The 15,593-nt window shown below is 39.9% G+C and overlaps 2 protein-coding genes across 2 annotated transcripts; one reads left to right on the plus strand and one right to left on the minus strand.

Moving 5' to 3' along the window:
* The first annotated feature begins 295 nt into the window (after positions 1 to 295).
* Positions 296 to 1,875, plus strand: LOC141591859 (ammonium transporter 1 member 2-like). The gene has a single exon (XM_074412349.1). It carries the CDS (start codon positions 373 to 375, stop codon positions 1,870 to 1,872), a length of 1,500 nt encoding a protein of 499 aa, XP_074268450.1. The 5' UTR covers positions 296 to 372; the 3' UTR covers positions 1,873 to 1,875.
* Positions 1,876 to 2,911: 1,036 nt separating this feature from the next.
* Positions 2,912 to 8,004, minus strand: LOC141591861 (histone acetyltransferase type B catalytic subunit-like). Its single transcript, XM_074412350.1, has 10 exons — positions 7,804 to 8,004; positions 7,670 to 7,711; positions 6,636 to 6,745; positions 5,965 to 6,033; positions 5,810 to 5,848; positions 5,651 to 5,727; positions 5,475 to 5,544; positions 4,695 to 4,776; positions 4,424 to 4,584; positions 2,912 to 3,825 (listed from the first exon to the last, which is right to left on the minus strand). Exons 1-10 carry the CDS (start codon positions 7,880 to 7,882, stop codon positions 3,187 to 3,189), a joined length of 1,368 nt encoding a protein of 455 aa, XP_074268451.1. The 5' UTR covers positions 7,883 to 8,004; the 3' UTR covers positions 2,912 to 3,186.
* Between the last annotated feature and the right edge of the window lie 7,589 nt (positions 8,005 to 15,593).

The raw sequence follows: 15,593 nt of genomic DNA on the forward strand, positions 1-15,593 counted from the left end.
TCCACTCTACCTATTTGTATTTTGCACAAATATTAAGAAGGGTGGGGTTGGGTGGAAAATATTGTAAATAAATAATGAGGTATAATATAATTAAGTGGGGTATGAGTGGAAAAGGGTGGAGTTTGATGTAGAAGTAGTGGGGTATGAGTGGTAAATATTGTAAATAAGTAATGGGGTATGAGGACAAAATGGTCATTTGGCATTCTTTTTTAGGAAATAGGTAGAGTGGAGTTGAATGGATGGAAAAAGAAAGATGGTAGAGTGGAGTTGAATGGAGGAAGTATTCAACTCCCATATTATAATATCTTCACAACTGGCAACCCCCATTCTTCATCCATCACATATTTCCTGTTCCAAAAGATAATACAGAGAATGTCAAACGCTATATGCCAAGCATCGGAGCTAATCCCTTTATTGGGTGGTTCAGCTAACGCGACCTTAGTGGCAACATACTTATGCGACCGTTTTACCACAGTAGCCTATGCCGTTGACAACACCTACCTACTATTCTCAGCGTACCTTGTTTTCGCTATGCAACTTGGTTTCGCAATGCTATGCGCTGGCTCTGTTCGAGCCAAGAATACTATGAATATCATGCTTACTAACGTACTCGACGCAGCTGCAGGCTCACTCTCATACTATCTCTTTGGATTTGCTTTGGCATTCGGCGCCCCTTCTAATGGCTTCATTGGCCGTCATTTCTTCGGTTTGCATGATATCCCGGCTTCTAACGGGTCGGGTAATTTTGATTATAGTTTCTTTTTATATCAGTGGGCTTTTGCTATAGCAGCTGCTGGTATTACCAGCGGCTCCATAGCGGAACGAACCCAGTTTGTGGCGTATTTGATTTACTCCACCTTCTTGACCGGCTTCGTCTACCCGGTCGTTTCACATTGGTTTTGGTCTGTTGATGGGTGGGCTAGCCCGACTCGACCCGTTGATCAGTTGTTATTCGGTTCGGGTGCGATTGACTTTGCAGGGTCGGGTGTGGTCCACATGGTGGGTGGTATAGCCGGTTTATGGGGGGCGCTTATTGAAGGACCCAGGATTGGCCGGTTTGATCGGTCCGGACGGTCTGTGGCTTTGAGGGGTCATAGTGGTTCATTAGTTGTGCTTGGGACTTTCTTGCTTTGGTTCGGATGGTACGGGTTTAACCCCGGTTCTTTTTTGACTATCTTAAAACCGTATGGTTCACCTGGAGGGTATTATGGTCAATGGAGTGGGATTGCAAGGACAGCTGTTACCACAACATTGGCTGGATCAACTGCAGCGTTGACAACTTTGTTTAGCAAGAGATTGTTGGTGGGTCATTGGAATGTGATTGATGTGTGTAATGGACTTTTGGGTGGGTTTGCAGCTATTACTTCGGGTTGCTCAGTTGTTGAGCCTTGGGCTGCTATTGTTTGTGGGTTCGTCGCTTCTTGGGTTTTAACCGGGTTCAACAAATTGGCCGAGCTAGCAAAGTATGATGACCCGCTCGAGGCAGCACAATTACATGGTGGGTGTGGAGCCTGGGGTTTACTATTTACCGGCCTATTCGCAGCTAAGCACTATGTTGAGGAGGTATATGGGACCGGACGGCCTTATGGACTATTCATGGGTGGTGGTGGAAGACTCTTAGCGGCCCAAGTAGTCCAGATACTTGTTATATTTGGGTGGGTCACCGCAACTATGGTCCCACTCTTTTACGCGCTAAAGAAGCTTAACTTGCTAAGGATCTCCAGCCATGATGAGACCCAGGGTATGGATCTTACCCGACATGGTGGGTTTGCTTATGCATACCATGACGATGATGACATGTCAAACAAACCAGAGTCATTCATGATGAGGCGAGTTGAGCCTAGTAGTGCTTCCCCTACTCTAAACGTCTGAGCAATTTGACAACTTGGTTTGGTTTTTATGGCTCTTGCCTAGTATCTTATCGAAATTTTGTTTAAATGATTTCTTACCCATGATTTCAATTTCCTTACCTGATATATTAACAATTACTTGTACTATTGAATGTATTGTACATTTTATACTAATGAATTTCCCAAGCTAATTTCCCAAGCTGTGAATGTTATAAAAGTTCTAGTTAATTTTGCATTTCATGGTTTTGTCAATTTTTTACTATATTTTTTTTGTTGGGGAATGGGGATATGTTGACTAATCCGTAAGCCTAATCGTTTTTTTAGCGTAAAAGAGTAACAAAGCTATAGAAGTACCGTGATTCAGTCACGAGGCATGAGTGTCAGATTTTAGGAGTTGAACTATAATTTGTGATAATTTGGTTCATTCAACTCGCAACTTACAACTGCAATGCTCTTCTACCATAAGTAAATTCCACTAAGACACCATTGAATTGATAATGGGAAAAAAAGTTGCCCCAAGGAACTCATTTGTTGTTGATCAACAAAATATTTGTTAACAAACAAATATTTTACTCTCCTCCGTCTCAATTTTTTTATTTATCTTTGATTAAAATATTTCTCACAAAAAATAAAAATAAAAACAAACAAATCATTTATTTACTCCCCTCCGTCTCAATCTTTTTTTTTTATTATTCAAATAAGCGCACTTATATAGTTATATTGCGGGTTTGAAGCAAACTTAATAGGATTACTCATGCTTTAGCTATTTAGGATTACTCATGCTTTAGCTTTTCTTGTCATTGTTTTTCTCTTAGTCATTGTCCTAGAAATCTTAATAGGATTACTCATGCTTTAGCAAAAGCTATAGCATAATGGAGTAATCTCTCACACTGACAAAAAAAAAACGCAAACTTGCCTGTGCAGGACATGAGAAGTCGAACAACTATATCACGCTAACTTGTTATAGGACAATCCTACAAAAGGTTAATGGTAACGATTCAACCCATTACTCATCAGCAGAGCGCATTGCCCAAATAACCTCAGATCAAAACAGAATCAAGTGACATACTGTGATCTGCAGATCGCAAGTTCTTCAAAAGATTAATAAGCAAGAGCAGTTTACATGTTCGCATACAACAAGAAATTTCCTACAGCAAATTTTACCCAAACTACAGACACTATTCCCCTCAACTTCATCGACAAGTCATAAATCTAGTTAAACGATACTAAAATCAGAGTGTTGACAAAGGATAATGAAATTTCGCAACCTATTCAGCTCCCTTCAAAGGGAAAAACTCAGCAACACAAACTCGCACTCCATTAATACCTAGATTAATTATCCAAGATTCTCAGCACGAATCTTTTGAGCAATCAATTCAATCTCTTGCATCCTTTCATCAACTAGTTTCTGCAGTTGCTCCTCTTGAATCTTCTCGTCTTCATCTACATTGACATTACTATCTTCATTGTCTTGAGACTTGTACATTACAAACGATTCTCCAAAACCATTAGGGATGTCAACTACTCGCTTTTCTTTTGTCCCAGAATCTTTCCCAATAACATTGGCCTTCACTCTGTCTGTGATGAAGATTCGGTAGTTCTCCATGTATTTGTCAGCAGGCGAGAGGGACATATATATGAGAATCTCCCAGCACTGAGTAAATTGTTTTTTATTGATCTTCAGACTCTTTCTGACATCATCAACAACTGTTAACGGGGGAAGGAGCTGGGAGGTTTGTGTTCTTTTTGACAAATTAGCTTCTTTGAGGCTCAATACTACAGCATCAACAGCAGGTTTCACAGAGTTGCATGCACGAAGGCGGGGGACATCAATATAGTAACGAATATGTTGCAAGGAATCCACGGGTTCCTCAACTGTCAAATCATAGACATTCTCAGACACAGCAACATGGTTGAGTAGCTCGAGAAGGCGGCGCCCATATCCTTTTTGTTGATAAGGGGGCAGTACAAGTATCTGGGATCATTATGAGAAACAGTAAATCTCTTGTAAGACGGTCGTATAATAAGTTAGCACGAGAGTATTTCGCACTAAAGTAAAATGATCACTAAAAGTCATACAGTGGACACCAATTATATAAAATGATTCGCCAAAAAAAGGATGTGCAAACAATGATATGGTTGCTAACATTATGAAAAATGACAACTAGCTAAAACAGTAATTTGTTAACACTAGAGTAAAGTGGTTTAAACATAAATAAATATAACAAGAATTTGAGAGAGATACTGTTAAGAGAACTTCACCGCCTAAAACTACGTATTGATGGCTGGTCTACGCACTGGCTATTGTTTGGTGAATTGGTGTTTCCAGTTTTGAATTTATGTTTTTTCTTTTTTTCTTTATGTTTTGCTTGCTTCGTTGTACTAACAGTAACACGTACTGGCAAATGAAGTCGTACTACACTCCTACTAGTATACTTCGAGTATTAATCTCTATTGTCTCTTTTTTTTTTTGAGAGAAAAACCCCAAAAGGGATATAATCTCTATTGTATCTTGGTCATTCAACTTTCATAGATAGAGGAAAAAACAAATGTAAGCAAACATTAAATAAAACCTGACTAAGTCGCAGCCTCAAACTATCCGGATAGTGAAAAAAGCGGTAAGACGCTGCAAAACCGAGCAACTTAGTTGCATTGTCTCCCTGTTGATCAGTAGACCTCTGAACAATAACATACATCTCCCAATTTGAATCTGTGACATCAATAGGATTGCTACCTGTCACCAGATCAAACATATCAGAGTATCAGACGTATAGCTATAATGCTTATAGTGAACTTTTCTAATGGAGTAAACCATGAGTCCATGAATGCAGTTTATTAAATTACCATCAACAAGAAGAAGAACAAGAGGCACCACTCTGCTGTAAAGAAGCCCAGCTGATATGTCACCCATAACCAAGCGAATTACCTACGAGATGGCATGAGATACAGTGTGTAAACTGTAAAGAGGTAATAACCCAAATAGAAAAGGATCGCATCATGTACAACCATGAATTATGAGACGTTGATCTTTCACTAAACACAGTAGAGAAACAGGCCAGAAGCTAAGAGGTAGCATTGCTGTGATAGAGAGACCACTAACAAAACAGGAAAAGTACTTTCATGACTCAATCCCGTAAGGTTTATGTTTATCTGTAGTCAAAATCAAATCAAATCATGAACACATCTCATATCACACCTGTGTTACCCAGACTCTCCAACACGTGTCTGACACATGTCGAGTGTTGGATACGGCTATTTTGTGCGAATTTTTCAATTTTTTGGACTAAAGTGAAGTGCCGAGGTGTCGTGTCGGTATCGGGCAAGTAGGTGTTGCCTGTCGGATACGCGACACGGCAGCTAAGTGAAGTGTCGGAGCAACATAGTATCACACGTACCCTGATTCTCTTGCATTAATAGTTTGATGCTTCTTTGTACACGACAAGTCGACAACATGCTTAACAATACCAACCAAAATGAAGGAAGGTCAGTTACCCAATCCCTGGCCCTCGCCACGTCTAAACGAGGTAGCAGATCCTATGGTATATTGGTATCTACTATCATGATTATGTGAACAAAACTTTATGCTAAACCCACAGCATGAAACATGAAGAGAATTGTACCCACCTCAATGTTATTGTCACCGTTGTCAGTAGAGGTTTTCTGCTGCAGTTTTTCCCCTTTGGAAACAGCTGAGCTGAGATGAACATACGATAAAGAATTGTGATTATACAAGCAGTATAGCTCAAATTCTAAGCCAAGATTTGTGTTTAGGCAGATTATAAAAGCCTAAAAGGTAATACCTAATGCACTGCTTCTCTGTTGAGAATGTCAGAAAGAAATCATCCTTTTTCTCAACGATATTTTCAGCAAACATGTCCTGAAAAAAGAATCTACATAATCAACCAGCAGGCAACAGAAAGTGATAATCGCCTGGTCAGCTCTGAAACAGAAAACATTACCTGAAGGGCAGCTTTCAAGTCCGTAATGCCTTTCCCTCTCTATGTACAATGAGTAGAAATAAGCCAAGAAAGATCAATATGCAAATATAACAACATACTATATCTTAAAAGAGATTTTCGACGCCAACTTTGGCAGCAAATAATAGAGGGCTTACGTCAGATGTGCTTTCATATGTGATGTCTGTATAAGCATGAAACGACAAAGTGCTGACCCATACAACAATCTGAAAACAGCAAAATGAATCTGTTATATTTGATATTTCATCAATGCAAACATGAGATGTAACAACAAACATGCATACACATTATACAAAAAATTAAGTGATAGTTAGGAAAGAAAAATGTTTCCTTGCCATCCCACCCCTTACATGGAGCAACAGAAAAGTACATCATGGACATGAGCAACTACCCTCGAGATCCCAAAATAATGCATTATAAATTAGCTGGACATGAAAACTTTAATTACAATTATGCAAAAAACATTGGAAGAAAGTCTGTCCACAATATTGTCTAAATCGAAAGGTTGAATCAAATTGCAATAAACATGAAAAAATATCACATACCAGCTGCTAATTGTACGATCAAAACAGCATTTAGATAAAACAAAGTACTCAGGAATACAGAGAGAGAATTATCGCCTCTCTTTCATCCAAAACCATAATATCACACTTCGAAATTCTAAGCAAAACACTACCCACGAATGAAACTGTCAATGAAGGACTCCAAGCAAAATGAAAGTGGTAGAAGAACTAGATTTTTTCCATCACGGAACCAAAAAAAAGGAAAGAGAAACATAACCTGCAAACTGAACCTACAATTTTATTACCTTCAAGCCTTGGTACCCATAAATTTTGCCATCTTCACCAAAAAACTGATTCAAGTCAATCGGATCAATCTGATGGCCAGTCCCTGCTTCTGCCTCCTCTTTACTGGAAACTACATTTGTACGAAACAAATAACCATACAATATCAACTAAAACTCGTCATATATCCTAAGTATATCGCAGCCAACTTAAACACCAGTCTACCCTATTGACACGATTAATGACACATAAAATTACCCTATCCAATTTTCGGGAGAAAACAAGAGTAAACTATGCCAGGAATAGAGGAAACAAGAGTAAACTATGCAGAGAGAAAAAAAAAAAGACTAAACATCCTCCATTTTCACCATTTTCCGACATAGTTGATCAACAAAGAGAATACTAAATTCCACAACTTGAAATATCAGCCCTAAGAAAACCCTACCAATTATTAAACTAAGTTTGACCCAAAAAGTTAAATTAACCAATAAAAACATACAGCTTAACCTAAGATCTTCAATTTTAAAACATACTACCGTTTTCACTGTTTTCCGACATAGTCGATCAACAAAGATAATACAAAATCCCACAACTTGCAATATCAGCCATTAGAAAACCCTACCAGTTATCAAATCAAGTTTGACCCCAAAAGTTGAATTAACCAAAAGCCACATACAGCTTAACCTAAGACCTTTGATTTCGAAACATACTCCCATTTCCACCATTTTCCGACAAAGTCGTTGAACGATAACACAAAATTCCACAACTTGAAATATCATCCGTAAAAAAAAAAAAAAAAACTATCAATTATCGATTTAAGTTCAACCCTAGAAGTTGAATTAACCAAAATCAACAACTTAACCACCTGACCAAAAACGCTGATTCATTACAACTACGCTTTCTATCTCTGCATCGTCAACGCAATACTCGATTTTCACTTCACAAATGTACTAAGTTGAAACACACACCAAAATAAAATTAAAACAAGCTAATTACTTCAAAAAAAAAAAAATGAGTAAAATGAAGAAAAAAATTACTGGCGGCGAAATGTTCTTACCGAGGTAAATCTGGATACAGTCATTTACTTCAACGCCAGGATCTAGGAACATAAACAAAAGAAAAACAATTGAAATAAAAAATCAGAGACAAAAAAAAAATCGGAAAAGGAGGGAAATTAACGGCGAATCATACCGGTGGCAGCGAAATTAACACGGCGTTTCTTCTTAGAGTCGGTGGTTGAATCGGTGGAAAGTTGTTGTTTTTGACCCATTTTGAGAAATCTAGGGTTTGAGATTTAGGGAGGAATAGCGGGAAATTTGGGGGTGAGACTCTGTGCTAGGGCGGGAAATTAGACACTGCAATTTGCAAGTGTCAAGTGTCGACTCACTCTTTAAATATCGTGTAGTGACTAGTGAGTACTGACTAGCACAAATTCTGGACACTACCGGTCTAAAGTTATAAATGGATAGTGTTCCTCTCAAAAAATGAGAGTGGATAGTGGAAGTGGGGGTGGGAAATGAATACCCACTCTCATTTTGTGAGAATTTCACTATCCGTCTACAGCTTTAGATGGATAGTGTCCGTTTAAAGTGAGACGGATTGGACTAACTAGTGAGTAGTTGAGGTTATAAATGGGTTAATAAGGTCGGGTTTAAGTCGGGTTTAGGTCGGGTTTTTGGGTTTGTCGAATGTTTTAGGTTGGATCGACCAGGTAATTTCGAGCTCATTTCGGAAGTTAAATTGTCGAGTCATTCTAGGCCAGTCATTTTTTAGTATTGTCATTTTTTTATTGGGTTAGTGATTAAAAGTTAAAACCCTTTAATTTGAATAATTATAAACTTATTTACTTATTTAGGAGCGTTGTAGCCGATGAACATTTACTTGGATGTATATAAACGTTAATGACTTAATATTAGTAATTTCGGGCCATTTGGATCACTTTAGGTCATTTCGGATCAGGTTAATTACGGTTCAGGTGGCTTTTGTAATACTACGGATTTTATAGGTTGGTACTCGACCGAGTATGGCCTACTCGGTCGAGTAAAGTGTGTTGGGTATTCTGTTTGGCTACTGCCCAGGAATACTCGGTCGAGTATGGGTAATACTCGACCGAGTAGAGGATACTCGACCGAGTATACTCTACACTCGATCGAGTATCCGGTCTGACGGGTAATATTTTTCGCGGTTGATTTAGAAAAGATTAGAGTTATATTAAGACGCGTTTTACAGTTTCTAATCATTTTACAAAACCTAAACTACACAACGTAACTCTAATCCTTTCCAAATTTCTCTCTCATTTGCGTGGATTGTTCGTGAGTCTAGCGAATCTTTCCTTGCGTCGATTATGTCGGTAAGTCTCTGATTTCATGAGTCTCATTAAGTTGTCTTTTAGGGTTTTGCCCTAATTATTGTTTTGGGTTAATTGGGGGTTTAGGGTTTGGTCATTATGTGTGTGTTGATTGTTGATTATAATTGTTGTAGGTGACGATGTGGTATTTGTTATACAATTGTATGATTGATTGCAGCGTAGTGGATTGCGAAAAGTTAGGGTTTCTCTACCCAGTTTACTGTTAATTGATTTAAGATTGTGATTGTATGTGTATGATTGTTGTCTGCTGATCATCGAAGTGTTGGTGTGGTGGTGGTTGTGGTGGAGTCACTTGCGGGAGTGGCTTCACGCCCTAGTTCGCCCTCCGTGGAACCCGTCACGAGAGGGGATGTGCACATTAAGGGACATGGTTATCGCTCGTTGATGAGCGGGATTTTGGTGGGGATTGGCTGCGGTCCCCCACTGGCGGCGTGGGCTACCTGTTGCGATGGGTAGTCTGGGAGGGCTACACACCTCAGTGTGTAGTCGGTTACTGTGTGAGATCGGGAGACCGGGGATGGAGGATGATCAGCTGGTTACTTGATGCACTTGTTGTCTTACTTTGATTATGCAGTAAGTGACCCCGCTTTGTGTTTTGTAAAACCTGCGGTGATCCATTCGGGGATGGTGAGCAGATTGTGACAGGTGATACGCTCATTGAGCTTGGGGCAGTCATGGGAGAGTCACCACGCTGGATTCGATGTCACCATCACGAGTCTTAGCTTTTGTTTTGTAGTTGTTAGCAGTTGGCTAATTCTTTATTGGATTTTTGGAAACAATGTAACTTTTATATTTACCGTACCTCAATAAATGTGTTTGGATTGTTGTTTTGATATGTACTAACCTCGGGCAACCGAGATGGTAACAGCCTTTTATGTTGGGGTAGTCCTGGTAAGGTACCTTGATATGAGGGGGTGTTACAGCTTTGGGCTTGGGCTAGGTCACATCGGGCGGGTCAGCATTGGGTCAATCAAGATTTCGGGTTTAGGTCGGGTAGGGTTAACTCGGGTTTCGAGTCATATTCGAGTCCGGCAATTTTAGGTCATTTACGGGTTTAGGGTTAACCTTATTGGGTCGGGTCAACTTTGTCAAGTCTACTGTGTAGAAATTGTGTTTTATTGACTTAATGATAATAGTCTAGATCCCGTGCAATGCATGCGCGGTATATATAGAAATTTTACCTTTTATTGTTTTAATTATAGATTAACTCGACACCTTATTAGTTTTCATATTTCACCTCACATAATTTTTTGTTTCAGATGGACCATTTTCGTTTTTCTAAAAAGACGGGATTTTGTAGTCACTTTATGGTCAAAGATAATCAAAATGGTCTATCTAATTTTACAGTTTACAATAACTTGCTTTCCAAAAGTTGTTGTCACATTTGGTTGTAAGACCAAAATGATCCTTTTGAAGGGAGACCAACTGTTCACCTCAATGTACACCAATCTTTCTTCTCCATTTTTTTTTCTTTTTGGAGTAATTAAAAAAACTTTTTTCCCTCGCGAGTGGATCGGAGGGTAGTGATTAAAATTTAGGTAAAATTCTCAACTCTCAAGGGGCACAAGTTAAGCCTCTTTAAGAGCAATAATCTTGTGTGGCTTATTTATGACGTGAGACTATGCTTTCTAAGCTTCGAGCTTATCATCCTCGGATGGCTAACCTGATATACGTAGTTTACAAAATATCACGTATATTCAGGGATTTATCCAGTACAATGGCTATGAATATATATATAGTCGTGATGATTTTTTTTTTTTAAAGTAAAAGCACATACATACGAAGTAAATTAAGAACTACGGAGTAATTCCCTATGTATAAAAGCAAAGTTTTTTCAAGCTTTTTTATTAGTCCATTAAATTCGGGGAAAAAAATTTCTTCTAATGAAACGTGGGTTCCTAATAATTAAGGTGAATTAATTTGTTTTTTTTACAACCATCTGCAATCTACAATCAATTAATCAAATGATCAATACAACACATACTCCCTTCGTACCACACCAAAGGCAACGTATGGAAAATTGGAGTATTTAAGAAAATGTGGAAAAAGTAAGGGTAAAAAGGGAAAAAATAGGTGGGGTATGTAATTGTGGGTTTAATTGTGGGTTGGTAGGTGGGGTATGTAATGACATTTTGTGTAAATATCAAATGATTATAAGGATAACTTGGTAATGTTGTGGGCCAAATAAAGAATGTTACCTTTGATGTGGTACGTCCTTTTATAGTAAGTGTTATCTTTAGTCTGGTATGGAGGGAGTATATGTTTACATTACACATATATAAATAATACAACACATATGCTACAATATAATTGTGAATATCAAAAATCAAAAAATTACAAAAAAAAAATGAATTAAATTAAAAATTAAAAGAATTAGTAGAAAAGTATACACATTACACAAACAATAAAAACAAATCTAAAAAATTACAACAAAAAATACTCCGAAGAGAACAACAAAATAAATCGATAGCTTCAAGACGGAAATATATTTTCAAAAAAAAAATGTTCTCTATAAAAAAATTTGTGAGCCAAAAAATGGACAAAAAATACATTGTGTCTTTGCTTGAAGGACAAAATCGGGCCCAATCTTAAGATTTTTATTCAAAATAGACTGCGTTATTTTCACATTGGAAATATGACAATTTAAAAAAATTACATAATTATATTAGATAAAACCTAAAATGAATCAACAGTAATTTCTTCAAAAAATAAAAAAATAAAATGAATCAACATAATATAATTACATAATTATATTATAGTTGCTGCGTCCTTTCTCGACGGTTGTCTTCTGATAATCCGTAAAAAGGGTTTTAAACAAAGGGTTTTAGAAATCGGTTTTAATTGTATTTTCGACATAAATCTTACAATATGATTACAAAAATAAATAACAATAAATAAAAGAGATATTTACACCCTCAGACTTACATGTTTGACGAAACGAGATGAACTAAGTTTACGATTAGTGATGCTCGACTCGAATGTAACGAAAGTGCCCTCGTAAGAGGAATTAAAACAGATTGATTAAAGTTGATTATGGTGGAGTTGGTCAAATTGGTCGGTCATGCAAAATGAGGCTGGTACTCAGAAAGATCCGAGCTTACGTGGTCGAATGTTCAAGCACGTAGACGCCAAAAAGTAAGAACGTGGTCTATAATGCAAAGGGAGGAGAGAAGGGCGGACACTCGCGTGAGAAATATGTGAGACCGAAGGTCTCTATTTATACTAATCACGTGGAGGAAGTAGGGTTTTTTGGAGAAACTTTGGAAGTGAATCTCGAAAAGATATGAAAAGATACGAAAAATACGCAGAAAAGGACTTGGGAAGAGGCGCAGCAGGCACTGCGTCTCTTGGAAGAGGCGCAACACTTGCTGCGTCTATTCCCAAGTGGTTTCCTCCTGCGGAAGAAAGATTTCCGTGTTTAGTTTATGGAATAACGGAATAATTTGGTTTTCCTTAATATTTTGTGTGAATATTACGGGAAATTGTTTACCAAAGATTAAAATATTGTAAAAGATTTATAAAATATGGAATATAAATATCCGGAACATTCCAGAACATTCCGACTCGGCATTTTAATGGTTGTCAGAAAATGAAGACGGTTTTAGGCCCGGACTCTAAATGTACTCTAATTACTGCCAAAACGACCGTATCGGCACGTAGATGACAATTAAGAGGTAGACATAAATGTTTGAGCGATCACTTGACGATAAACTTACGAACTGTCACAAATCGTTCCGCGTACCAAACATGCGGTCCAATCATCACCGGGTGGTTTGCGGGAGGTGCAGAAATGAGGTATCTACAGAGCCCCCACTTTGACTGAAGCTTGGACAAGGCAAAAGGCAAAGTATAGCCATCAGGTCAATCAAAGATTACAACCTGACGACTATGGCGACGCGAGGCGGCTCAAGGGGTCTGAGCCAAGGACCTGTCGTCGGGAACATTTTAGAGTTGTCGACTTTCGGGGAGGGTCGTTTAAAGTCCATTAGACTACGTAAGGAGGCTCGCCAACCATAAGAAGAGACCGTACCTGAAATTCTTTGAAACTCCAGGGAAAACAAAACGCGATATTGGGAGAAGACAGCAGGACAGAGTCTGGAACTGCTGGGAGAAATCTGCTTGTGTTCAGCTTCAAACAAACTTCGGAAGAATTTGGGGTCGATGTTGATCTCCATGTCTCGAGAGGAAGTGACTGTCGGTCGTGAACTCTCGCTGGGGGAACATAATCGGGAACTGATCTCCATGTCTCGAGAGGAAAGTCTATCCGTGTACTCTCGCTGGGGGAACAGAATAAAGGCGTGTCGAAACACCTGTCAAAGAAAGAATGCTCGTTGTGGCAAGCTAGGTCATGGGTAAAAAAAATAAGGCGATAATTTGTTAATGGCTTGGAAGATGTGGATCCGGGCGAAGAACATACGTCAAACGGACCAAATATGTGATGTAGCATCAAGGAAGAGGCGCACCAAAGATGGGCCCACAAAAATAACGAACTCATAACGAATTTTTGAAAACTCGTATGAAGGGAAGTTGAGGAAGAAGCGCAGCAAGAGCTGCGTCTCTTGGAAGAGGCGCAGACTGGCTTTGCGTCTATTCCTGGGCGTGTCTTTCCTGCGTAAAAACCCGATGAAACAGGGGTTTCATTTCATTATTTCGAAACATAAAATCTCAATTACTCTCTCAAATTCCAACCATTTCCGTCAAAATTTGATCCAGAAGCTTGCATTTTCCATGACTAATCGAGGTATGTGTATCAATCTTGCATTTATCTTCCGTATTTGATCAAATGGGATCGACAAAATTAGGGTTTTCGACCCTAATTAGTCGAAAATTTGGGGCTTTCCCCCAAATGATTTTGCCTTGCCAAATTGACTTTGTAAATGGCCAATTGGTAATATAAGGATCATAACCATGTATTTGTTTCGAATTTTCGTTGAGTTTTGAGCATTTGAGTGAAATTGAGACGGTTTCACAGCTAAACCGTAAATCGCTTCGAAAATAGCCTTAGGATTGCCCATTTGTGACGAAACTTGATATTTGGAATCCTTGTATGATGTGTAAACTTCCTACCATCTCGTAATTTTGGTTTGTGACGGCTTTTTCAGGACACTTTTCTAGGGCATAATTGTCGTTATAACGAAATGCTGCCGAAATTCCGACTCGAACCCATGACTAGGCTTCAACTTAGGCTTTACTTGACCCAAATTACCATATGAGCGCATGAGTTTGTGGGAAAATTGCCAAAGACGGCGAGAAAAGAGCGATTTCGGAGCTCCGAAAACTCGAAAATCCCCTAATCAAGGCCTGTCGTCACTTGATGCGGCCTAAATTTACTTTAATTTTGCAGGTGATGAGGCTTCTACGTCTGGGAGGGCTCCCATGGACGTGGACACTGCTGTTGACCCTTCTCAGGTGCTTGAGGAGGCGTTGGAGGAGGCTTTCACCGCTGCGGTAATGGCTGCTAAGGACGAGGTCCTAGAGGAGGAGGCTGCTGAGGAGGAGGAGGCCCCGAGACGGGCCAACGTTGGACGAGGCGGTCGCCAGCTGAGGGGAGCACCTGCGTCGGTTGAGACCTGGGACAGTAGGCACCTGCTCTGGGCTGCGGAGGGTCACCTGTCCTACATGACGGTGAAGAGCTTGGTAAATAGGATTCATCACTCTTCATTCATCTTCTTTCATTTCTGTTTGTCATTCCTTTTCTCCTTCATTTGAGCTAAATATAGGTTTTTTTTCAAATCACATAGGAGGCCGGGAACATCGGATCGTTCTCGGGCTACACGACGGCGATGGGGTGTTACGAGAGGCTGTCGGCTGAGGAGCGAGCCATGATCGAGGAGGGAGCGTTTAGTGCCTTGGTGCATGCTTGGAGGTATATTGCGAGGAGGAAGCTTCGAGCCAACCTCAGTCTCGTTCGAGCGTTCTTGGACCGGTTTTGGGACACGACCTCCACGTTTCACATGCCTTTTGGTGAGGTGGAGGTCACGTTGGAGGACTACGGCATGATTTCTGGTCTGCCGTGTGGGACTGAGGTGGTGGAGTGGCCAGAGACGGACATGAGGGTTGACTCGGCAGAGGCCAGGAGGTTAATTGGCTGGAATTTGGTGCCGAAGGCGGCTGCGGTACCTGGCTTGGTGCCTAGTTCTTACGTGCGGGACTACTTCGTGGGGAAGACCCCGACGTTGGTGGTGATCGAAGGGAGACAGACGGCTCCTCCTCCCTGCACTGCAGAGCAGAGAGTCCGCTTGTGTCTCTGGTGGTTCTTGTCTTCGATTTATACCTCGTAGACAAGGGAGAGAGGCTTTCGACGAAGCTTTTTCCCTTTCTTTATGGCCTGAGTTCCCTGGGCCGTTGAGACTGGGTCACTGTTGGTTTTGCGGCCCTCATCAGCTTCATGAGGGCCATGGTTCGTCCGGAGTTGATGGAGAAGGGAATTTCTCCTGCTGCTGTCGGCCCTGGACTGCTGTTGGAGGTATGAACCTTCACTTCTTCTCATGAAAGATCATTTATTTTTCTTACCAAGTCACGAAAGATCGTTGCTGATTATCTTGATTTATAGGCATGGGTGTACTCCTACTTTCCGGGCCTCGCGCCCAAGAGGACGGAGCCGGTGGAGAAG

Source organism: Silene latifolia, chromosome 7, assembly GCF_048544455.1.
Source record: "Silene latifolia isolate original U9 population chromosome 7, ASM4854445v1, whole genome shotgun sequence".
NCBI classification, from domain to species: domain Eukaryota; kingdom Viridiplantae; phylum Streptophyta; class Magnoliopsida; order Caryophyllales; family Caryophyllaceae; genus Silene; species Silene latifolia.

Bases quoted from the DNA above. Each gene is read 5' to 3' on its own strand.
- LOC141591859 (XM_074412349.1), top strand. From the start codon at position 373: ATGTCAAACGCTATATGCCAAGCATCGGAGCTAATCCCTTTATTGGGT.
- LOC141591861 (XM_074412350.1), bottom strand. From the start codon at position 7,882: ATGGGTCAAAAACAACAACTTTCCACCGATTCAACCACCGACTCTAAG. The intron at 7,712-7,803 runs GTATGATTCGCC...TTATGTTCCTAG, and splicing joins TGTTAATTTCGCTGCCACCG to ATCCTGGCGTTGAAGTAAAT. The intron at 6,034-6,635 runs GTAATAAAATTG...TGCTGTTTTCAG, and splicing joins ATGGGTACCAAGGCTTGAAG to ATTGTTGTATGGGTCAGCAC.